This window comes from Cyanistes caeruleus, chromosome 2 (assembly GCF_971803275.1).
Source record: "Cyanistes caeruleus chromosome 2, bCyaCae1.hap1.1, whole genome shotgun sequence".
NCBI lineage: Eukaryota > Metazoa > Chordata > Aves > Passeriformes > Paridae > Cyanistes > Cyanistes caeruleus.
Genome location: NC_141702.1, coordinates 45,814,160 through 45,840,213, shown reverse-complemented (window position 1 = coordinate 45,840,213; position 26,054 = coordinate 45,814,160). Strand labels below are relative to the sequence as shown.

Genomic DNA, 26,054 nt, shown 5'->3' with positions numbered 1-26,054 from the left:
AAGTGATAATAAAACCACCAAAAATGCTAGTTAAATGTTTGTTGCTGTTCTTTGATACCGTAAGCCTAAAATTGCAGCATAGAAATAGGCAGAGCTTTAGCTTTACTGTTTTATGAAAGAAAGAAAGAAATTTGATGTAAGTCAAAACCAGACATTTTTCATTTCCATCATCTGCAATGGAAAGCCATCACAGGAATTACATTGCTGCTACAAAGCACCATAAAGGACATGTCTTCAAAATCCTTAGAGCAGTAGCAGTATGACAAATGCAAATGGGTAGTAAAGCAAGAGTAAATATTATAAAAAGATAGCTAGTGTGTCAGAACTGGGAATAATCAAAGGGAGACCTTGAGCCATAAGAAAACTAACTGGTAAAAGGAAGTGCAAAGTTTCAGTGCTGTCAGATAGATTGGCATGTAATATAACATGGCACAAATTCAGCTGTACTATACTCAGAGGCTTTACTTCATGAAGCTCAGAAAATGGTTATTTTTTATTTTTTCTTGGTCTTTATTTTATGGCATTGGTGAGTCCACTCTAAGTTGCTTTTGTGTAAATTTAGATCCTTGGGTGAAAGTAAGATGAGAACAATTTAGGGAAAAAAAATTAGAAAACAACTAAAACCACTAATATGAGAGGATTTCCTTATGTAAACACCTACCTAAAGTGTATCTGCAGGTTGGAGGATATTTAGCATTAGTTCTGAACTTTAAGGGGTTCCTAATGAAAGAAATCAGTAAAAGATTCGTATCATATATTATTCATATAAAAAAATAGTGGTTCATTATTTATTGTGTTCTTATCACTGGGGGTTTTTGAGCCTTGTGTAAAGGAATTCTTCTTTAGCTGGCTGCAGATACCATTAAAGTATTTCCAATTTTCAAGGCATTCCTGTATAAAAAAGAAAGATTCTGGCTTCTTGCTTCATATAGTCAATTTACAGTATCAGGAGGCTGAGGGCAATAAGAATCTCGTAGCTCTGTAGAAATTCCACTGAAAACTTGTCACTTTGCATTTCAAAAAGTAGGCATATGAATTTTATGAAATAGTAAAATGTGTTTATATGGAGCTTGGCAAGCTGTTTGATAAAATGCTTGTAAAAAAGTGGTTGTGTTGCTTAGATCTCTGTGACTGGCTTGTGCATAAAAGCAGTTTTTTGACAAAGTAACAGCTTAGTTTGGCTTTTTCAGCCTAGAATAGAGTATCATTTGGGCATGTTTCTAGTGAACTGACTGGTTTCTATGAAAATTGAAAGATTTTTTTCTTTTTTAAATAGATTTGAACAATGTTGGTGTTACATTTGAATGCACTGCACCATTATGTTTTTTAGAGATTTTGAGCAGCTGCAGCTTCTATTTGGTTCAGTAGTGTTTGTACGGTTTGGTGAGGTCTGGAGGTACTATTTCTGTTATATGTTTAGCTAAATTAGGCCCCTGGGTTTACAGAATTTTCATTAATACTTCTGTAGTCCAGAAGGTGTAGAGAATAGGTATCTATATTAAACTGTCCAATCCTTTATTTCATGTACACTAAAACCAGACCAATGACTTTGATGGGGGAAATCATGATATAAGCCTCATGATTGCAATTCAGTTGCCAGTATTAGGTTTTCAGCTCTTTATGTAGTTGGAAAAATCTGTTACAGTTTTTTTTTTGTTTGTCTATTGCTTCAAAGCAGTACTTTTGCTAAGTGTTTTTTTGGACGCATTCACATCTGTCTAATAAAGCAAAGAATGCAACTTTTCCAGTCATGGTTAGGAAAACCAAGTTTTGTTTCATGGCTTACCTCTCCTCATTATGTTCCTTGCCTCTTCTTTGATCACTATTTAAGCTGCAATGTTGTGCTTAGTCGTTTCACTTCTTGTATGTCCTTCTCATATGAGAGACAAGGTTCAGGATGAGTGAGTTTTGGAAATTCTGTTGGTTGTGTATGCCTGAGTTATTTTCCCTTACTTTTTCAAAATGATTGAGTCCAGGCCACTACAGAGTATTTCTGTTCCTTCACCAGGATGTCAGTTCACCTGCAGATGGATGTTTGCATGAGTCAGCAAGCTGACAAGATACCACTGCTGGTTAGTCAGGAGCGCAAGGAATAGTGGGATACTTGAGTCAAGTAGAAAATAGGCCACTCTGTTCTTCATTCTGTAGCAGCCACAGCAGATGCAACATTTAAAAAAGCTGTATCTTCATGTGAATAAACCCTTCCTATTTATTGCAGCTTCTGCTCACCTGTAAACAAACAATTGAGGTGTCTGCTTTTTCTCACTCTAGGACTATTTTTTCATTTGACTCACTATCTGTGTTTGGGCAACAAAGGTTATTATAAATTACCTTTATAGCCACTTGGAAAGAAAAAAAACAGTTTGTAATTTTAGTTTAATCTGTATGTTTCAGAAGACCTTTCAAAAAGCAAGTATGTGCTTTTTAATCTTGTTACTGAAGGAATGACAGAAATACAAAGTGATCAGCTTTCAAAACGATGGCAGTAGAAGGGCCAGGATTTGTACCCTGGGCAGCTCCCAGGCTCGCTGCCAGCTCAGTAGCTGGCGCTGCCCTGGCAGACCCTCCTGCCATGTTATCCTTTGGCAAATACAAAAGGTTTGGCACTGCCCTGTACTTACAATGTATCAGCTGAACAAAGTGTATAGATTTATATGCTACTGTAGTAGTATACTTTTGTAACTTGCCAGATTACTTTATTGTTACTGTACTTGTGACTTTTAAAAAGAGAATTGGTATAAAACAGGTGTTACCTTAGTTGCCAAATACGGAATTCCCCTTTGAAAGCTGGGTAACAGTTATGCAAGTCTGGAAACATCACTGTGGGGTACAGGCATAGGAAGGGGAAGGCAAATGAAATATTTTTTCTGTCTTCTTTCCTCTATTTTTCAGTACTGTAAGCTTGTAACTGAAGAAGAGTCTGTTTTCCTCCTTTGACTGACACTGGCATGCAGAATCATCAATGTGAGGTTCTTCACTCACAGCATCCAAGTCCACATGAGAGAGTTGAGTGCCCCTTTCCTGGCAATGTTCAAGGCCCGGTTGGATGGTGTTCTGAGCAACCTGGTTTAATGAAAAGTTTCCCTGCACATGGCAGGAGGGTGGAACTAGATGATATTTAAAATTCCTTCCAAGCCAAATCATTCTATGGTTTTGTGAAAGGTAGGACATGGGAAAGAAAGAAGGATGGAGTATATAGCCAAGGCAAGTATATAATCTTAATACAGATTACAGATGCTTATGGTTGTGGCCATGTCAACTTTTGTTGTTATGAGACAACAAACATGGCTCCCATGCAATGGAGCCATGCTTCATAGCATTTTGAGCTGCTATGAAGCATGGCTCCATTGGAAAAACAGAATTTCTCTTGAGGCAGCTTGGTGTATTTGGTATTTCTGCTAATATTGTTACATTGTTCAGAGGTTACATCTGGTCAAGGTGGTGGCTCAGGTCACTGTGGTGGTAGAAGAGGTAAAGGTAATCTGCTTGATCTCTTAAATCAGTATTCATGTAGCAATTGATTTGTGTACTATTCTCCCCATATTGTTATTTTGTCAAACTTAAGTAATTTAAGTTCTATAGCAGGAGTTTGTCAGGGGAGGAAATTTGCACTCAAATTAGCTAAATGCTGCAAATGAACAACGTTGGTGGCAAAATGACAGGGAAATGAGTATTGCAGTTGCATTTACTCATAAAAGAGAGGCAACTCACTGATGTGGCAAGGATTGTACTCTCTTGAATGTGAAACTGGAGTATTATTTCCCAATGCAAGTTGATACTTGTAAGACATTTGAGAGTCTATAATATTTTATATCTTTACATTTTCTTATTTCCTCTATTTGGCATTACCTTGAACATAAGTAATTTGAGTGTTGTGCTGTAGCTGCTCTTTACTAATATAAACCTGTGTCAGGCTAAAACACAGAATTATTGACCAAAGTTGGAAGCACAACCTATTAGATCCTAAACAATTACTTCTCTCTGCAAGAAAATCTCTTACCATTTTTGTATCTGAAAACCTGTGATTTGCTTTCCATTTTCATATTTTTTCTTTTCCTGATGAAGCTTCTTATCTTGGGGATGGTAGAATGGCTGAAGGTGTTTATACCTTGCTAAAATATCTCAAAAGAAAAGAAAACTTAAATAGTAAATTTACCTGCAAATCCTGAAAATATATCTTAACCACTGAACACTCTCAATATGTGTGAGAAAGAGCAGCAGAACTAAACCAAACCTGTCAAACTAGTTGCCTGCTATGCATTCTAATAGAAGAGTCCCCATCTAGGAGGAGATAATTAGTACTTCATATCTGTGCCTTAATGAGAGCTGCCGTTGCAGCTATACCATGGCTTTGCTTCCTGCCCAAGAGGATAGTGCAAGTGGTGACGAGTAATTTTTAGTGCTTCCCACAGACTCTTGCATATGGTTTCTCCCATGGCTATTTTGTCCCTTCTTCTGTTACTCTTCCTGAAACTAAATGCAGAAATGAGCTGTAAAGCGCATTGTGACTTTTCAGTAAACAAATAGTATTTGGCAGGTGTTCTGTCTGCTACTGTGGCAAGCACAAGGGTGGTGTGGTGTGGTTCCTCTTCTTGAGGAAGAAAGGGAGGTCAATAAGATGTAGAAGAGGTTGTGTTTGAGAGAAACAGGTGATTTTTCCTACGCTTGCAAAGCAAGAATTTTACATAAATTAGCCCATAAGATGTGAAGGAAAAACTTTCAAAGTTGAGTGGTGTTTTTTGGTTTTTTAAAGAAAGGAAGAGGGAAGAAGATTTCTGTACTGAGGGGGTTAAGAATTTTCCAGTAGAGCTGCAGGAAATGGAAGTAAGAGATTGAAGGGGAAGAAAAGTTCGTTTTCTGTCCCCCATCTGGTAATAGGGAGCAAAGCAAGATAGACCGTGGACTAAGTCAGAAACTAAATACTTGTGCAAACTGCTTGACATAGCAATTTAATATATTGTATTTCTGGGTCACCCAATGTAACATGTTATATTGTGGGTAGAAGTGTAGAGGTGTTTTTCATAAATTTATTTTCAACATGAGTATTTTTACATCGTGTGTGATTTAAAAAGAAACCAAAACATCAGCAAAAACTCCCAAGCCCCAGAAATTGCTGTGCCTCATAATGTTGCACATATGTTTGTACAAGTAACCAAAATTTCTGTGGAGTATCCTAACCAGATTGCACTAGAGGTTTATCAGTAACATTAAATTTTCACCTGTGTTTTGAAAAAGCCTACTGAAATGCTGTTTGCCTCTTTTGTGGCCCTAATCAAGCTCGTGATTTGCATAGACTTGGGTCAGAAGATGCCTTTGTCCTCTGTTTGTAGCAACTGGGTTATGTGTTGTGAAGTGAATCTGTTTGTGCTTGCTTCTGCTTTATGTTCAGTCCAGGAGGAGGTACAGTCTATGTGTGTGATCAGGAAGGGATTGTCAGCAGCAGTGACAAGAAGCTCGTACACTGTGCTTCCAAAGATGTGCTGTTCTGAGAGCTCCTTTGCTGGCATTTGAGAACTGACATATACTGCATTTTTTTTTTAAACTGAAACGAAGTGTTAGAACTTAAAAAAGATTTATTTATTTCAATAACAGCACATTTGCTTGAAGGAATGCTGAAAGTAGTCCAGGACAATTGCATTTAGAATAAATTGGCTAACTCAGTATGTGACTTCAGGAAATGAAGAACAGTTTCTACTTGTGTAGCAACTACAAGAAGTTTATTGTTTTGACTTAACTTGAGTTTCATGTTTTTTAAATATTGCAGGTTTATAAAAGACCTCCCAGCTCTGGGACTTTGGTTTGCATGGTTTGTTTGACTCTAAGTTAGATGACTGACAGATGGCTAATTGTGATGATATTAAGAAATCATTATACCTCTAGTGAAATTCACTATCTCAACAGATTCAAGAAGAAAAAAGTGCAGAAGTATTTTTAACCAAAATTTGTTGCTGATAAAGTCCAAGTAAAGTCTTTAACTCAACTGAAATTTAACTTCTATATCTGATTTTTTTATCAACATTTTTTTTAGACTTCTCTGTGGGAGTGCAGTCCTTTCATTTAGTGGTGGGAGTTTGAGAGAGCTTATAAAATACTAGTGTATTTAATAAGACTGGAGGGAAGAAATGGTGTGGAGATAGTATCAACTGACCTGTACAAAACGTGTGTCTGTAAGTATGGGTTGGGTTTTTTGCTTGGTGTGTTGCAATTGGGGTTTTTTATCTTTTATTATTTATTTAATTTTACTTTATTGGAAAGCAGAACTGACTTTTCTGCTTGTGAGAAAGATTGAAGAAGCTGAGATTACTGAAAGAGTGGATCCCTGAAGGGCATTGTTCATGTTCATGTTTGTTTCTGTCTTTTCTGGGCTTAGCAATCTTTAAAACAGTATTTTCAAATGAGGCCACTGTATAACTGTTTGTCCCTCAGTTGTCATTTGTTCTCTACAAAATTAATGATCCTGAAATATTCTGTAGTTGTTCATCTTGTAGAAGAAACCACACTGAAGGTAGACTTTCCAATAGGCAGACCAATGGCCACAGCTTCCCGTGTGTGCTGGGGGTGTCAAGTTACTCTGTTAAGTATCAGGGCTCTGGACTAAGTAAAAATACAGATACAAAATGGGGACACTCTGGGACAGTGATCCCATAAAGTGGGCCTTGCATGCAGTATGATTATTTTTTTTTTGGTCACTCTGTGCTGACTTAAGTAGAAAACGCTATTGATTTCTTTTTGCAGTCAAGTGAAAATAAGAGTTATAGGCAATTGACTAGAGGTGGAAGCTAATATGTTGGAATGGAAACTACATCTGGAGGTGTGCTTCACTATTTTGAAGCAATGTATCTGCTTTCCTCATGCATTAGTTGAAGGAAAAATCAATCCTTTTTGTGTGGCCAAAAGGTTTTCTGCGTGTTTTGTCCCCCCCTTTGTTTTGCTGTCTTTATTAGAGCACTTGGAAGCATTCGCACAGGTAATGCTGGAATTCAGCTCTGGCTGTGATTGTCCTTGACTTTCCCACCTCTTTGCTAATGTTGTGTGGTATGAGAGCCTGAAGAGATGCAAGGGGCAATCATGCATGCCATTTTTAGCAGCATGTTTGGTTCTGAAGTTGGCTGTTTTGAGAAAGATACTTCTTGAGTATCATGAAGTCATGAATTCTGCAAATTCAGAGGTGTTTAGAGAAAATTCTCACCTGTGTTTTATAATGAATTACTGTGGATTCATGTTAAGATTTAGCGCCTTGCACATTCAAAAATGTGGTGTTTGTTGCTTGTGTTAATTATTGTCTGTGCTGCTGAGAGTGGGTGTCAGCTCATGTCTTTGAATGTATCCGTTCTTGAAACGGAGTTTCTGTATCACTTGTTGTCGTGTTCTCAAGGGCATTGTAGACTTCAAAGTTAGCTTATGTTCATATCTTTTGATTAAAACCAGTCATTGTACTGGATAACCAGTTGTTCATTTGCCCAGTTCTGTCATGCTTCAGATGAGAAACAGAGGTAGACAAATTGCCAAATTTAACTTGACCTTCAGAACAACCAAAGGACTCGGTATGAGTAGAATGCCATTTATTCCACTTTTAGTGTCACTTCAGTGATGGGGGAAAAAGCAGCATAAAACTTCATCAAGTGATGTTCTTAAACCTCAGATTGTGACAGAAGCCTGTTCTGACTATGGGACATGGAGTTCTAACATCCAAAGGAAGCAGAATGCCCCTCCCTTTCCCTGGGAACAGATATGATAGCTGACTAAAGACCTTGTTTGTTCTTAAGAAGTAGCAAAGTTGTTTTAGTGGCTGCAATAAAGACCTCTGTCTTTGAGAAATCCTCATCCCCTGACACTGAAGTGAGGAAAAAAGTGGAGATGCTCCCTTAAAAAAAAAAATCATCAAAAATATGTTTTTTTTTACATTTCAGACTGAATTAAATTGGATATTGTGGTGACTTCATGGAGTTTCATTCCAGTTCTTCTACCTTCTTTTGAGGATGTTGTTTCAACTTTGCAACTTTTCAACTGTAGTAAATGTGCTCTGTGTTACTCTGCTCTATTCTGCCCATATGGGATTTGGGTCTTGCTTCTTATTCATGATCTGGGTGTAGCTTTAGTACCTAAAGGCTATTTTACCACCTAAGAATTACACTAACATTGTGTTAGCAAGCTTTCATGTAGATCTGGCTTTGAGAATTGATAATTTCACTGTAAATGGTTTGAGTTAGGAATTTTGAAGGAAAAACCAGAAAATTTGTGATAAGTCTCTCATAATCTGGGTTTTCAAGTGCTTTAGGGGAAGCATTTGATTATGTCATGAGTCAGAAAAGGAAATCTGAGTAACTGCAGCTTTTAGGCCATTGTCCTTCTGTTAGGTTTTACATTGAGTCAATAGTTCTGCTCATTCTGCTATAAGCGAACCTAATGCATTGTAGGGATTTAGGAAAAAATCTGCACCTGGTATTTTAAACATGTTCTTGCTAAAAAAGACCCCAAGAAAGTACAGACTTCCTACTATTTGGTGATTTGATAGTAATTTCCCACCTATCAAAGTTGCAGTATTCAGCCAGATTTAGCACTACGTAGAAAGAGCTGTGATGAACTTGAAGCTGGACTATGTAGTTACGGTATGGCTTTAGGACTTAAAAAATTCCAATTTCTTGGAATTAATTTCTTCACATTTATAGTTAGTCACAAGCATTCTTCTTAAGTGGTTTTATGGAGCAAGTGGCTGATTTTTTTTTTTGCATAGTCTTAGTTTGGCATAGTCTGTTTCTGTGACCTTGGTACATAATTTGCTGACAAATAAAAATTTGTTTCCTCTTTATTTCAGAGGTATTTTTCTCCTTGCTGCTGCTGTTCCTTGTTTTAAGGTAGCAAATCCTGACATACATTCTCCTTTCGGACAGGGATGTTTTTCTTAGATCTTTTCATTATCTGTAATCAAACCTGTCTGTAAAGAAATAAAATCAGGTGCAGCTCTCTGATCTGCTTAAATGTAGCAAATGCTGGAAGAAGTTACCTGGAGCAGCAGAATAATTTTACAGCTTTCAGGGTTTAATGTGAACGCTTTAGTTTTTACCCTTACAAACAGGCTGTCAAGTCTGATTACCCCAATCTGCTATGAATGTACTTGTATGAAATTCACAGTTCTCAGTTGCTCCAGATACTTAGGAATCAGTCTAATTTTAGCTATGGCAACAACTCTTTAGCTGGTTGAGTTCTCTGAATTTTCATCAATAAATCTGGAGTGAGGGTGGCAGTGATTGAAGTTGTGCTCTCTTTCCTTGCAAATACAAAATTTTATTATTATAGTGTAAAGGCTAAATTTTAATAGATTAAGTTTAGTAAGATTTCCAGTAGTCTGGTATTACATAGATCTTAGACTGTGATGTGAAATAATTAGGAATTGTTGTTAACAGAAAGTATCAATGCTACGAAGATTTGCTTTTAAATTTCTAAAACTACTGGAATGAAGAGAAGAGCATATGGTTATGTGTAATGGAATACTTTTAGTCGTCTCATATTGATTTTAAGAGACCTCTGCTCTCCACTCCCAGTCTAGTGAAATCATAGCTGGGAAAAGGCATCTTTTTTTTTTTTAATGGCAGAAAACTTTATCAGTGCTCAGATTCACTTTTTGTCCTTTTTATCAGCTGTCTCCTCATGAAGAATCATTTATGTTATGTGAAGTTTGTGGGGGATTTATAGGAATTCAGTGTCTTTTGAGGGGCTCTGTGGAAGCAAGAAATGTCAAGGGCACTGTGTTTAATGACAAGTAGCTTAGCATCACTTTAAGAACTTGCCTTGTTCTTTAACATGCACATTTCCTCCTGAGTTCATAATCTGGTTTACAGATGAGTAAACAAGGAGAAGGATAGCCATATCACTAGTGTGATTTAGAGATACATTTGGGGTTGTTCTACAGATTATAAAGCAAAATATGTTTCAGTATCTCATGGGATGCTGTGATAACACTGGGTGTCTATTAATGTGATGCAGTTGGTACTTTTAATACGAGCTCTTTTAGTCTGACTGGAACATGGCAGATTTTTTAGCAGGCAAAGCTGTGTGTAATGGTTCTTCTGCCTATTTCTCATAGTGTATGTGATAAAAGTCAGATATCTTTTTAAAAAGCCTAATTGTAGTAATCAGTTGCTCTGTATTTGAGTGTCTCTGCCAATTTATAGTAGACTTAAACTTAGAATGCTAAGTTCAATAAAAAAAAAAATATATATTTTCTTGAAAGTTTTTTTTTAAACCAACCAACCAGGAAAAAAATAATTATTTAAAAAAATCACAGATTGAATTTTGATTCCCGAGTTAGCCTTTTTTTGGCATACATTTGTGCCACCTGACATTGGCACTCCATTGAAAAATGGAGTAGTAAAACATACAGCATTCAGGAATTCAGTATTGTTGCATTTTGAGAAGAGTAATGTCTAAAACTGCATACAAATTTCTGCCTTTTGGATGTGTTCTTAATTCGTTCTAAAGGGTTTTATGGGTAGACTTTAAGTCTTGGAGGTAGCAGAAGATAGAGAAGTACAGTCGCCTTGTTATTCCATGTATACACTGAGCTATCTGGTGTCAGGAGTGGGACCTAGTGGAGTTGGGTAGGTATCATGAGGCAGTGACACCAATGAGCTGAGAAGCATTTAAGCCCTTTTTTGAAAACAGAGATTGTAAAGACTTGAGATGAAAAAAAAAATCAAAAATTTAAATTTTACGGTAGCATATTGTCTCCATTACAAAAAGCTTTTTCCTTTTGTTTACCTGGATCAGCCTTGGACATTCTCTTTTCACTCTAGTTCTTTTTAATATTGTATAGTGGACTGTCCTATTTGATATAAGTTTGTTGCATTGTTTTCACTCCTCAAGTTTACTTGTAGATATTTCAGATAAGATACAATCTCAGCTTCTAAAGATTGAATAGTTACTGTCTGATTGGGAGGTTGGTTTACCACCCTTCTGTTGTCCACAGAAATTGGATTTGTTACCCAGTGGGCAACAAGCTGATAACTACACACTTGAGAGAGACATTAATTATTTTATTTCAGAATTCTGCAAGCGTGGGTGCCCAGTGGAATACCACAAATCAAGCCAAACAACTATCAAAATCTTCTGCTATTTATACATGTCAGCAAACAAAGGAATTAGTGTTCATTGGCTACATGTTACATAATCCTTGTATTAATTACTCTTCTATCTTCTATTAGTTAATGATTCTCTTGCTTCTCGTGCTAATCAGTCCCATGGTGTTTCTCTTTTGGGCCGATGGGTTTTTGGGTCAATGATCTGTGAGTCGGTGGTTGGGATCTCCCCCTGCAGGATTACCTTTTACCCAGTCAGAGTTGATCCAGCACAGTTGTTGGGTGAGGTTTATTAGTTTCTTCCTCATCCTGGGGGTTCTGCCCAGTGTCCTTGTGGCTCATAAATTCTGTATTCTTTGTGTCTGCTGTCAGTGGCACATCCTTATTTTTCCAACTTTGTTAGCCTCCCTCTGTGTGTGAGATCACTGAAATCTGTCAGGCCCTAAAGCTGTTCTTTTTCTACCAATTCTACCAACCAGTAATTTGTCTTTCTAACACCTGGACATCACTTAGGGCTCATGGGCTGCTGTCTGTTTCACAGACTAAATATTTCTTCTTGTTGATTTAGCTTTGAAAGACCAAACATTAAAGAATATATTTTCTTGAGAAAATTTTACACATTACACATTTTGCAGCACTGCCACTAAGAGGAAAGCCCAGGTCCAGGTGACATACATGTCTGCTCTTTCTTTATGAGAAGTCCTTCCTTGTGACTGACACACATGATGTTCTATTTGCAACACCAAGAAAGTTCCCACCAAACCTCTGGGGGATGCATCAGCACAGAGGCCAGCTGTGCAGTCCACAGACATTACTAAAACTCTTCACAGCAGCAGAACAAGGTAAACGCCTGCTGCTTTCATCCATTCTTTTCATGGCCAAAACCAGCCAGTTCATCCTGTAGTGAACTTGGCTGGCTCTGGGTTGTAAGAGCAGCCTGTAGCTGCTGTGAAGTTCTAGCTGCTGTCTGTGAGGAAAGGTAAACATTTTAAAGGGGTGATGTTGTTAGGGATTTCTTTTCAAATTTCTGCTTACCATCCTTACTGTTTTACATTTTGAGTTTCTTATGTAGGTCTCAAAATGAACTAATGCAAGTGCATTGAAATACAACATGTGTACTGCTGGCTAGAAACAAGTTAAGATCAATATGTAGATTCACAGCCTCTGTGATTTGTGACTGGTTGTCACGTGGATGAAAATGAGCTGGCTGAGCTGCTGACTGGATAAGGATTGATACGTTTGGAGGATAGCAGTAAAAGAAAATTACTTTTCTAGTCTGATAAAGAGCATGTACCCTAGAGACACCATGTGTAGTTTTTTTGATCTAGTAATTCATTTGGCTTGGTGACTGCTTCTGTATCCATAAAAACATTAAAGCACAAGAACTCACTACTTTTTGCAAAGGATTTATGTTCCTTTTCCCAGTCAGTAGTAGACTTATTTTCTGGTACTGTTACCTTTGTAAAGGTTATGGCCATGTGCTAAGTACAGGATTAAATCCATGAGCATCTTGGGTAAGGTAACCAGTGCTGAGCACGATCTATTTAGTGGGTTGGCTGCTGAGTTCCAGATGAGGTTTTCAGTTAGCTTCTAGTTGCACATCAGTGTCATGGTTTTGCCTTTTCTCAGAGGGAGAAAGGTTTGCAACTCCTTGTGATCTCCTGCTGAGTGACTAACTTCATTTCTGTCTGGCATTAAACAAAGTGATCAGAATGTAACCAGATACCTGTATGGACATTGTGTTCTGGTGCTGTGCAGGACACTGAACTCCATAGTGTTCACGGGCTTTGTCCTACAAAGTCACAAATACATAAATTCCATTAGTGTTGTTACAGGGGTGAATTGTTGTTCTTTTTGTTATAGATACATATATTGTTGGCTTTTCGCAAATATTAAAATGAATGTTATGTGTATAAGAATGGCAATTTTTGTTGTATTAATACAGTTTTCTTTATTTCTGTTATTGATGAAACTTATTAATAGTGGTATAGTACATATATGTTAAGCTATGACATAGCATTAAAACAAAAGCTACTTTTGTCTGTATAATCCAAAGACTGAAAAAGATAGCTGGAGACACTTTCTTTTTCCTTTTGTAAACTATCTTATCCAGATGAAGACAGCAGTGACCAGAACTCTGGGGGGAGGAATTTATTGCATTTCTGGTATCAGAGAATATAAATCTCAATGGCGCCAAGAAGATTGATCTATTGGAAAGGGGGCAAGAGAAAACTAAACAGAAGAACACCAAAGATCCTAAGAAGAATGTATGAATATGTATGAGAATTTATGGATATGTAGTATGGTTCTGTTTTAAGGGACAATCCTTTGTCAGTAAGGTGTGCTCTCTTGGCTGAATGCAGAGACACGTGGCCGTATTTGTATACTTTAGTTTTTTTCTCCTAATTGTTTTTTTTAATTAGACTTTTAAATCCTATAAAAATTATGTGAACCTCGTTTTTCACATTTTCTATTTTTTTTTCCCTAGGTAAGTCTCGAAATGCTTTTATGGTGCACTTTTTTGGCTTAAGAAAATGTGCACTTTAATTATTATTTATTTATGGTATTGTGCACTTAATTTAAGGCAGCTATTGTTTGTATGTACTGTAATGATAATATCTGTATTAACTGATGTGATAGTCACAGTTCTAGCTTCAGAGTGATTGCAGTCTTTCAAGCCAGTTCCTTGATGTGGATAATTAATTTTGAAGTTGGAATATATGTTAAATCATCTGTGTATTCAAGAGAGACCATCATTGAAAGTCTTCAAATTTGAATAATAGTGATAAAACAATTGTTTGAACCATGCACTATTTTCAAATCCTCCTATTTTTCTTACGGTCTTGGGCAAGTTGTTTCTAGTTTTCCATTAGCTTGTTTGTAAAGTTGTTTCTCATATGATGGGAGGTCTCTCAAGTACAATTGCGATAGTTAAGACAGTTTAGCTCCTTTGAAATGTTGTAATTATTCTAAATCTTCTGAACTACATTTTTTTAAAGTGCATTTGGTACTTTTTTCTTTCCAAAGCATTTGGAAAATGGAAACTGAAAGTGTTACCCAGAAGTAGTAGTAATAATATTTTCATTTTCTGTATTGAATACTGCCGCTGGAGATCAACCACTGAGTACAACTTTTTGGGGCAAGAGAACAGAGTTTTCCTTTGCATAGAACAAATTAAAATATTGACATTAACCTTAAGGATTGCACAATGGGATATTTATTGGTGAGGGAGAACTTGAAGACCACGTTTTTATAGTGGAGGAATGTTCTCAATACTTGCTGGTATACATGAGGACCTTTGTGTTTGGGTGCTGCCTATGGCAGTCTGAAATACTAGTTTGGAAATATTCAGGTGGGCAGTATCTCATATTGGCAGTGTCTTTTTGGTAAAAAGTTAATCCCTCCTAGAATAACAAGAATTGTAGTATTTCTGAAACCAGAAGCAAGGCTGATTTTAATCTTTAACCCCTAATTTTGGGTAAGGGAGCTTGAAGCATAGAGAAGCCTTGTAGTGGTGTGATGCAATGCTTGTTTTATCAGGCAAATTCTTCTGCATCAGTTTTGAAAAGCATTAATAAAAATTGTTAACTCAGCTTCCTAAGGTATGTTTTCCCTCTGAGTTCTGCTTTGCTGTATTTTTTGTTCAGATTAGCAAACACATTGCTGCCATTAGCTTGTGGTGGCTGTTTGATACAACCTGCTTGATTAAACCTTGATCTGTGCTGCTTGCTTCCTGCCCACAAACTCCCATACAGCTGGAGGTTAAGACCTTCAAGGTAGTTGACCTGTTCCTGAGACAGTGTTACTGCGGACCAGATAAAAACAGTTGTGAGCAAAGACCTTACTTTCTGCTTGGCTATCCCTGCCATTGGTGCTTTTTACCTCATACCAGAGCTGTGTGGTTTGTGGTTGTTGTTTGGATTTGGTGTTAACTTGATCGTGCTTGCTTCGCTCCAGTAAAAAATGTACTGATATAGGATCTGTCAGAAAAGGATTTGTAAAAACTTTCCTGTTGTGTAATTCTGTACAATTTCTTGAAATGTGTTCAGAGTTCACTAGAGTTTTTCTGAAATGAAATGTAAGTACTTCTCCCTGTCTCAAGTGTTTCATGAGAGCACTGGTCTTTAGGGAGTCGAACAGTGTACTTACCTATCACACACACCGTTTGATATTATTTATTGAATTGGTACAAGTAGGGAAATAGCTAATAAAGTACCTGTGCATTCTTTTCTTTGGACACTTTACTGAATAACCAGAATTGTGTGTTCATCAGATGGCACTGGCTGACTTGCTTTTGAAGTTTCAAATAGATTTATTTCTTTTTCAGGTTTTCTTGAATGGGAAATATTATTAGCTAAAATACCACTTGGTGGACATCGTTTGGAATTGGCTATTATGTTTTCATAATAAGGACAGTTAACTTTGGGAAAGTTATAGACTTGCATTTCTGACAAAGCAAGTAAATAGTATTTAAAGGAGTCTGTGTTTATGATTCCAAAGCTATTGGTAGAAAAAATTGTCAGGTCAGGAATACAATCTTTTTGCAGTTCTTTATCCTTGCCACCTATTTATTATAAAAAAGCATTTAATTTTCCCTATTTTTGCTCATTTTTTTGTAAAGCCTAGTGTTTTAGAGTTATCTGGGCTGCAGCTCAGTAAGATTCCCTCCTTTTCCCACATGCTGTAATACCTTAGGTTGTTGGATTGGTTAGGGGTTTTTTAAAGCATATTTCATAATTTCCCATTTGTATCTTAAATTCCTGCATGGAGTGGCTGTCTATCAAGTGCTGACAGCCTTGCCGTGGTGGTGGTGTTCAGCAGTGCTGCTGAAGGCAGTGTGTGCCAGGTGTCATGCCTGGTCTCTGCAATGACCTTCGCTCTGTGAAGGTCTGAGTAGCTGGAGGGAATGCTTTGTGTGGAGAACTAGTTCAAGGGTAGCCATATCAGTGTGGTCCTGTGCCTGGTTCAGTAGATGTGCCAAAAGAAGGATGTGATGCAGTGCTGTAGTGACTACATTGCTTTGGGATTCCAGCTGATAGTTGTGCACGGGATTGTTTGTGCTGCATAGTTGAAACATGACCATAGTTTAAATGATCAATTTTCTATATCCAGAGCTGGTTTTGATTCTGCAGACAATATAATTTTGTCTTCACTGTTTCTGTAAGTGCCCTGTGTTAATACTTTGCAGTGTATGGAAATCCTCTGCATAGATAGAAGGACCATGTATAAGAGGGGATGGGCATTTACTATTTACCGTTTAAAATTTGGACTAATTAATGAAATCAAAAACAATTCCTGTGAGATAAGGTATGATCTTATTACTTGTGAAGTTACACGTGTTTTCACGTGTAGTTGGAAAACATCTAGAATTGTTAAAATTTTATTTCAAAAGGTGTATGTCAGTGTTAACTATAGACATGCATTGAGGGTTTAGCTGCTACTGAAAATTACTGAGAATAATGCTTGCCTGTGTTACGTACAATATGTGTAGATGGCTATTATTTCAAGTTCTCATCTTGTCCCCATATTTTTCCCACTTAGTCACTTCTCTTCCTGTGAATTTTGGAGGGAGAGGGTCTGGCAGAAGTTGGGAAACAGGCTGAAGCTGGCAGGACACAGGCTTGGAGCTCAAAGCCAGAGAGACTGAAGCAAGTGCAAATTGAGAATCTTTCTGTGTGGCAAAACAAAATGGTTTGGGACTGGAAGAAGGGCTAACTGAGGTCTACCATGAATGCCATGGAGAATTTGGATAGGGGATTGTGGATTGCTGAATTGTGACTGGTGAGTCTGCAAAGGGACATCAACTCTGTGGGCATTGATGCCTACCAGCATCTGTCACTGACAGCTGAATCCTGCAAAAACCGTGCTGTAGGCTGGTTCTGTTGTATCATGAAAGCTTCAAGATTCTACCTGCTTTTCTTGTTCTTTTGGTGGTCTCTCTAAATCACTTCAAGCTGTGATTGTTTAAAAGGGTAGTACAGTGTTTGGGCTGAACGTTTTCTCATATTCTGGCTTTGTACATCAGAGCTCAGAGTTTCACATGCTGTGTAGGGATCTGTCAATAGCCAGTGCTTATTATATAATTGGTTTAAAGTGGTAGTATTTCAGAAATAAAAATGGTTTGAGAGTGGCTCATAAAATCAAGAGAAAAGATTGCCATTCCCAGATATTTCTAGGGCAGTTTTCCAGGCATGGGATACAACTGCGGTGTTTTCACAGTTGTGGGCAGTAACCAGGAATTTCAGGGAAAGTGTCTTCCAAAACTGTGTTTGCAGTTATCTGCAGATATTATGCCTGTTTTTAGAGAGAAGTGAATATAAGTTAACTAAGTTTTTTTATGAAGTTTTCATTTGGGATCTGTAAGGTCTTTGTTAAAAGGCAACTTGCTTTTCATATCAAAGTGTAATTTATGCATAAAAGTAGATTGGCTTTCAGCTTCTTCATCCAGACCAAATTAAGTGTTTCACCATTATACTTATATTGATTGGTGTTATGTAAGTCAGAGCTAAATATATTTTTCTTTCTCTCTTTTTTTTTTCATGTATGTACAGAAAAGATGAAAAGGAGTATGCACTGAAGCAAATTGAAGGTACAGGGATATCCATGTCGGCCTGTAGAGAGATTGCAGTAAGTGTACATAAATGAAAGTAATTTTACTGACATTATTACTCAACAGGTACTTTATTTTCCTATAACTAAGTAACATAAAGATTATCCAAATGTTGTCTTTAAAGTATGCAAGCATTATTCAGATCTGAGCCCTTTTAAGAAGCTTTTAAAATCATAATTTTCTTTTCATTCTTTTCAGGTAATAGCAATGCCTCTTTCTGATAAATCTTCTTTCATCTTCTTTTATGTGTTGAGGGGGAAATAAATGTGAACTTCTAAATGAAGACTTACTTTAAAAAGGAATATTTTTAAACTGACTTGAAAGAAAAAGGTTCTGAAAGATTACAAGTACCATCTGAAGTCCACTTACTAAGGATGTATTTTATTTTAGACTAATGGTAACTTGTTGTTCTTTAGTATCTGAGAACAGTTTGTTCTCCTGATTTTTAATTTGTTTTGCCAAGTACAAAGAAGTTTCATAGCAAAACGAAAAACAGCTTTAATTATATTTTTATTACATGTCTTTGTTGCATACCTATCATTCCTTCAAATTTGGTAAAAATTGTTTCTAAATAAAGGTAGAATTTGATCTTTAAATGTTTTTTATGTCTGAAAATGTGCATAACTGACAAAATACTGAATACTGAGTAAAATTTTGTAATGTGTTTCTTGCATTGCAAAAGAAGTGCACTTGCTTGATTAAATATTTACCTTATCTTAATGCTGCCACTATGCAGTCAGCTGTTGAAATGTATTTTAGGACTGTGCCTAAAGCTTTTTATAATCTGGTAATGTTGCCTTGAAATACAGCATCCGGTTGTGCAATGCAATGTGAGGCATTGGAAACTTATGGTGTCTGTGAACTGAACAAACTACTGGTTTGTGTTTAGTGTAGTGTCCATGGTGATTCTGTATGAAGAGACTTAACAGATAAAACTGCTGTCCTTTTCAAGTACTTATCACTGTAAGGTCAAGGTTTCTTGTGGATTTGAGAAGTGGCTGCATTGCTGTCAGTCACTTTACACAGGATTTACCCAGTGACCTTTTTTTGCTAGTATTTCTGCCTTTGGAGGAAATAGGAAATCCTCTTAACATCTGTATTCGGCTATATTCTTGGAATTACAAAGTCATTTTTGACAATATTGAGGGGTTTTTGTTTTTTTGATCGTTATCCTTTGTTTTAAATTGTGCTGCTGTGAAGATGTTGTGGATTAGTCTGAAGGAGACTTTCCTGTGGGCATGGTAGCACTGTGATATGGCGCTGGTTCTGTCTACCTGGAGACAGCAATGTAAGGAAGGAGACAATGTCAAATTAGGTTTTAACTCTCATGATACATAATTTTTTATTTTTTTTTTAATTAGTAAAGCTCTGTACAAAGGTTAGTACAGCTTGTGAATTTTGGCATCTACTGTGTAAGTTACTTGACTGCTTTCAGCAGTTCTTCTGGTAATTATTCCATGAGTTATAGTTCATTCTTCTTTAAACCTTATTATAAAACTCTGTGACCTGAGCTAATGCAGCACATCAGCATTTTCTTCAGTGAGATTTCAGGTAAAATACTGGAAATGTGAAAAAGGTAAAGGTGAAATAGTTGAAAAAAAATGACAATGTTTTTGTCATACAGAAACAGACCAAAATCAAGTGCATTTTCCATAAAAAGAGGCAGATTTCTAAAAAATGCATCAATAGCTTATCTTGTAGTTAAAGGCTTAGATAGGTGACAAAGAGGGTCGTGTTTACTGATTAAATAAAGATTATCAGCCTGGACAGAGGTAATTTTAAAAATGTCATGGGTAGTTCTTTTGGCATTTAACCCTTCCACTTTTCTCCAGCAGCAAAACAAACCCAAATCCCACTTTGGAAGATGAGAAAATGACAGGGCACCAGTGTACCTGGTTCTGTGTGTATATATTCAGAGTATTTTAATAGTTTTGTAAACTTTAGACACTTGACATTGTACTCAAGAAATACATTGCTGAACTGAAAGGCATTCTGTTTTACAGTCCAAGACCATTTTGTGTGTCTTATTGCATAAATACCTATAGTAAGATCTACTGGCTAGCTTTCCCTAAAGGAAAAGGCAGATGACTCTTCTCTTCTGACATTACAAATCAAATTGGTCTATCTTTGCTTAGGATTTCAAAACCCATAAAGTTTCTCTTGCCGCTATTCATTTGTAGGAGCTTTTTCTGGAAGAAAGTTTATATCAATAAAAAGATTATATAGGCAGGGGTTTCTGTGGCAAGTGATTGTTGCTTTATTTCTGCTGTAGGGTGATCCCCGCTTAAAGAATCCTTATTTCAGCCAATTCTGTTATATTGAATATGACAGTATTAGAAAGGACCCTTTATACCTCAAAGAATTGTGTATGTGTAAAAATCCAGTAAATTTCTGTAACTCAAGTGTGTTCTGCAGATAACTGAAATGCTAACTAGTGCTCTTGTTATGAGGCAGATTATTGCTTGGCTTAAGCAGCAGCATTTTTTGAAGAGCAGAGCTGTAAAATAAGAAAATAGTGTTTATATTTTTAGATGATTATTTAGTTAATGAATGTGACATTTCTTTCAGCTCAAGGCTTGCATTAGCTTATTTTGGGAACCTGAGGTTGCTTGAAAGGAAGTCTTTAATTCTGCTGCTTTTGTATTTTACATTTTTTCCTTACCTTATTTAAGTAGGTTCTTTAGAACAAGAAGTGGAGACACAAGAAACAGACCAGAGGAGTATTATTTGTTAAGGCTGTTTTTTTCCCTGTTGAATATCTTGGCCATCATCTTTTAAGAACCAGTAGCTATGACCTGAAAAATCTGCCAACATGTAGCAGTAATGGAATTTGATATTTCTTCATCAAAAAGCACCAGGGTAATACAGCTTTATCTGAGATTTCTTGTCCCAAAGGCTTCACTTCCTGTGAGAGTATATCTGAGTTAATTCAAGGACTTTGTTTTTTGCAGTAAAGAGACTATAAACTTTTAATTGTGGATTTTGGGAAAAAATAATTCAGAATAAAAGAAAAGTAATAAGCCTTTTCTTGGTCAGTGCCATTCAGCAATAATGTAAATAGTAAATATATGGATATGTATCCTGTCCCTGAGCATGGAAGAAGTTCAGTGCAATTTTTATTGGCTTATTTAGCTGATATGATGAGGTTCAAGATCCTATGTGAATGGAGCATGTCAGAAAGCAGGATCACAACCCTGGACTTTAGGAGAGCAGACTTGAACCTTTTCAGGTATCTGCTTGGAAGTATTCTGTGAGACACAGCCCTGGAGAGAAGAGGGATCCAGGAAAACTTGTTGGTATCCAAGGATCATCGTGTCCAAACTCAAGAAAGTTCCATCCCAGCAAGTGGGAAAGAAAGCAAGGCAACAGGAGGCCTGACTGGATGAGCAAGGAGCTCCTTATTGAACCTGGACAGGAAAGAGAATTATATATGAATTGGAAGCAGGGATAGGCAGAACAAGTGAAGTATAGAGCTGCTGTTTGATCTTGCAAGAATAGGGGTTAGAAAAGCCAAGGCTGATGTGGAGTTGGGTCTGGCAAGGGACTAGAAGTGCAACAAGGAAGGATTCTGCAAGTACGTGAATATCAGAGAGATGACTTAAAGGAAACATGAACCTGCAGCTGAATGGGAATAAATGGTATGGAAAAGGGCAAAGTACTCAATTTTTTGTCTCAGTGGTTAACAGTGAATCCAGCCTTCAGGAGTCTCATGCTCTTGAGACCAGAGAGAAGGTAGAGGAAGGAAGCCTTACCTTGGTGGAGGAGGTCCAGGTTAGGAGCACTTAAACTGGGTATACACAAATCTGGGGCACCTGATGAGTTGTACCCACAAGTGCTGGGAGCTGCTTGGATTTCATTATGAGACTACTCTGTTACCTCAGAAAGATAATGGTGAATGGAAGAGAACAAGTGTCATTTCTGTTTCCAAGGAGGACGTGGGGAACTGCAAGTTGGTTGGCTCCACCTTAGCTCCACCTCCACTGAGGGGATGATGAAGAAAATCCTCATGGAAACCATTTCCAAACATGTGCAGGACAAGATGGTGATTTGACGTAGTCAGCATGGATTTTCAAAGGGGAAATAATCCTTAACCAACCTGTTTGTTGTGTATAAAGAGATGTCTGGCTTGGTGAATGCTGTAGATTCTGTTCATCTTGACTTTAATATCTTCCATAATATTCTCACAGAGCAGCTAGCACAGTCTACAGATAAAAAAATTACTCTACTGAAGGTTTCAAATGAACCAGCGATTTGAGTTAAGACTTAGATAGTCTTTGGTCAACTTCTGATCCTTTCTAGCTTTTATTTGCACCCTTGCCAATGAGAACTTCCCTTCTTCCAAGGATAATTTACCAACTTTAGCCTTCTTTGTAAACAGTGACTTTAATTCTAAATTTAATTCAATTTTTCTGTATCAGGGTGGTTTTATAACTAATTTTTTTTTTTCCCTGTAGGGAAAAAAAAAAGAGACCAGGCTGTTGCAGATGATTTAAATGGGGGAAGCAGAGCCACAAACCAGCATTGCTAGCCTGGTGTTTTTTTTAAGGAGTGCCCTAAATTGGTGCTGTTTTGCCCTGTGTGAATGTTGGGTCTGGGTCCTGTAACCATTTTAGTTGCTGCATCCAGTTCCTCTGTGTGCTGCTTGTTAGGGAAGGCTGCTCCTTCTGGGAGGCCTTGAAATGGTGCCAGTATGCTGTGGCACAGTAGTGGGAGCGTTAGTCAGCCTTTGTTGTTCAAACTTGCATTTATGGGTATAGGCTAAAATAAATTCAGACTATAATGTTAAATGAGTTACTGAAAGCTCAGTTGAACAATTTGGCATGCACAGATCATTCTCAGGACTTTTGCCTACTCATGCAGTATAGGTTCCAAAGTACTACAGCATACAAATATTTGATTTCTGAGGGTGGGAAAAGTTTTAGAAGCCTTGTAGGTTAAATAATACATCTTTGTAACCTTTTTGTGTTTGTCAGCTCTCTTGAAGGCAGCTCTTTCACACTGTATTTATGTTGTTTTGTGCCATGCTGTCCATGCCCTTTCCATGTGGGCAGTTCTGGGGTTGTGTCCCCCTCTTCTTGGGTTTGGGTATGCTGTGATGCTGTGGTGAGCCAAGGAAATCAGCCAGACTCGCAGTCTCCATCTTGAAGCACTTGGTGTCTTTGCCATGTGTTTCCTCTGGTGCCATTGGCAGCATGGCACAGGGCCTCAAGGGGACATGTTGTGCCTTGCAGGTAGAGCTAGTAAAACTTACTTGCTTTTGTCTTTGTCAGGTGCTGCACATCATTTACAAGCTGCTCTCACCTCCCTGTTTGGAAACTGCTTAGTCAAATGAGCTAAACATGAAGTTACTTAATTTGGGACAGCGGACCAGGCTGGGCTTAAACATCTTTGACCTGTCTCTGTGTCTCTTAGTAATGTGGAAAAGGTCAACTGTACAGGAATAATAACTTTTCAGTATTTATAAAACACTTAGAAGATTTGTACTGCCATTGGCTCTCTTCAAGTTGCATAAAATTTCATAATAGGTACAAGTTCTGTGCTTCAGCTGTATCGACCTTTTCTTTGTGACTATCACAGCAGCTTGCAGTACTTGCTGCTATGTAGGCTTATGTAGACTTTGGTCCCTGGATTTGTTGGAGGCAAGGCTGAGTAAAAAAAAGGCTTTTTGAAACTCTGTACCTGAGTACAATTGCTGTAGGAGATTCCTTTTGAATGTCAGGACTTCTTTTCCCATGCCAAGACAGGATAAATGGGTAGAATATTTGGCAAAGGAAGATCTCCCCATAAATTCTCTACTACCTAATTAGAAAAGATTGTTTGTGGAAACTTTGAAACTCCACTCCTCTTTCAATAGCTGGAGGTAGTGAAATAAGTAAAAAAAAAACTTTTTTGAAGGGATTTTTATTAGAGACCTAAGGCATGTGTTGGCTAGAAGTGTCTATGCATTGTGATTTTATGAGTATGAATCAGCTGGAAAAAGGTTTTTTGGTTCAGCTACATGACAACTCGTGTTTTGCATGCCATAGGAAGAATGAGTTCTCTGCATTACATGGTCTAATCTTGTATAATCTGTGTAATTTAAATGTTTTTTATGTAAGAGAGTACTTTAATTCCTGCTTTGGTTATTTTTCAAAAGGGTTCGGTGGGCATTTTTTTGTCTTTATTTTATTGCATCAGAAAGAACAATTAACTTCATTAAATAAAAAAGTACACAAGTAGTAAATAAGTGGAGTAAAACTGTTTTCTTTATCAATTAAATTGATGTTTTTATCAGCCCATAAATACACTGTTGTGTTTATGAAAATGAAGTTTCACAGCTTGAAGTACAATTTTGTATCAAGAAATTGGACAAAAGTAGATAATCTGAAGCAGCTAGTCAGCTCATTGTCTTAACTACAACTGTTGTTCCGATTGGGAATGGCTAGGAAGAACGACACAAACTCTCAAGGGAGTTTCAACACGAGAATTCCCTAGTTTATTGCTTCAGGCCTGTCTTATAGACAGATACGTGGAAAGGTACAGAAAGGAAACTCTTATTGGTTAACAAAGTGCTACATCACCATCATTGGTCAGGGGCACTCTGCCCCCCTGACTCTCTCCTGCAAGGTAAACAAAAGGACAGACAAACAGCACCTGGCAGTTGTTTTCTGTCTCTGAGGATTGTTTTGAAATCCTCCTTTGAATTCCCAGGCTAGCTTCTCAGGCAGGACTGAGAGGCCATGGGCCTGCAGTTTCTGCAGCTCCCTGCAGCCTGCTCCAAAGCTAGCATCCATATACAACTATCTCCTTCAGCAATTTAACAACAAAAAAGAGCATGCAGAGGACAAAGGAAAAAAGAAATGGTGCTTTTAGATTAATAAATGAAAAGTTTGACTTCTTTCCATGCACAGGTTACTTTTCTTTAAGTTGTGTTTCTGCTCATAGCAGGAGAGCAATATAAATAAATCTATGGCAAGATACATTAAAAAAAAAGCTTTTACCCCTTTCCAACATGGTATGAGCTGAGGAAACATCTGAGTTTGATACTTGACATCAGTTAGGCTATAATCCAAATTCCCTGTGCAGCTTGACTAGGGAAAATGACTGTTCAGTGCTATTTAGGCTCAGTTATTTTCACTTTTAATTTGTTATTTTGTTGAGATTCTGAATATTCTCAGAACACACAAATGCAAAATCACCTGATGGTGCCTTCAGCAGAAATGAACAAAAAGCCAAAGCCAACTTGCTTCAGATTAAGCTTTAGGCAGCAATGCACTAAAAGCAAATAGCTACTTTATCACTCAGGTAAAGAAAAACAGAGTTGCTGATGATGCAAAGAAGAGGTTTTTAAAGACTTACTTGTGAAACCTAAATACTCCTTGCTGGAGTATTATGGGACTGTGTGCGTGCGCGCGCACAAGTGAACGTGTATACTTATATGTTTTAAAGCTTCAATTGGAATGTTTTGTAAATTTTGTGTTCTTTTCTAAATTTGTCATAAACTTTGTTTTCTGTTTCCCATTCTTTCTCTCATGTTGCATATTTTCCTTCTGTTTCTCCATTTGTGTTTTCCCTGTCGTAAAGGAAAATTAGTTTGTACATGTTTTAGTTTATTCTGTGTGGAGTTGTAAAATTGTTTAAATTAATATATCGACTTTGCATAACTAGAATGTCTCTAATTTCACATTACATGTGACTATTTTTATGCCTCAGGTGGAGAGGTGATGGCATGGGTTTTCAGATGATGGATTATTTTTAAGTTGTAACTCCTATTATGGAGTTGTCCGCTTCACTTAGAAACAGGCTCACATTTGCCTGTTCAGCCTTTCATAACCAATGTAGTAGCAGAAGCTCTTGTTGCACTCAACATCCCTTGTGTCAAATCAAGGTGAACTTGAGCTTTCCTGACACCATCCCTGCATGCCTGGGCAATGTCTGTAAACTCCTCCCATGTAGCTTGTTCCTGTTTGCACCACTCTATACACTTGCATTTGAGCTCTGACAATCTGCTTAGCCAAACAGCTCCCCTACTTGTATTTCTTAATAGACCTGCCAATTTTCCTGAGCAACTTTGTTCTTCACAGCTGCTTCCTGTGGCTACTTACCAGTTCTTCAGTAAACTGAATGCTGTCCTGAAGCTCCAGGTCTGTGCTCTTCTTCACTCGGGATCTTAGAATCATACAATAATGGAATGGCTTGGGTTGGAGGGGGCCTTAAAGATCACTTAGTTCCATCCTCCCTGCCATGGGCCAGGGATGCCACCATTAGATCAGTTTGCTCACAGATCCATCCAACCTGTCCATGAACACTGTGAGAGATGGGGCAACCACAGCTTTTCTGGGCAACCTCTTCTAGTTCCTCACCACCCTCTGAGTAAAGAACTTCTTCCT

General features: G+C 37.5%; 1 protein-coding gene across 3 annotated transcripts in view; it reads left to right on the top strand.

Annotated features, from left to right (window-relative positions):
• CDK19 (cyclin dependent kinase 19) overlaps positions 1–26,054 on the top strand; it is a 124,621-nt gene that overhangs the window by 5,077 nt on the left and 93,490 nt on the right. For 2 of the 3 annotated variants that reach the window (XM_086876825.1, XM_086876826.1), the window contains exon 2: positions 17,627–17,702. The exons of the other annotated variant lie outside the window; for it this stretch is intronic. In XM_086876825.1, coding sequence (XP_086732951.1) covers positions 17,627–17,702 — 76 coding nt within the window. The remainder of the gene's footprint in view (positions 1–17,626; positions 17,703–26,054) is intronic. 3 annotated transcript variants of the gene reach the window in all.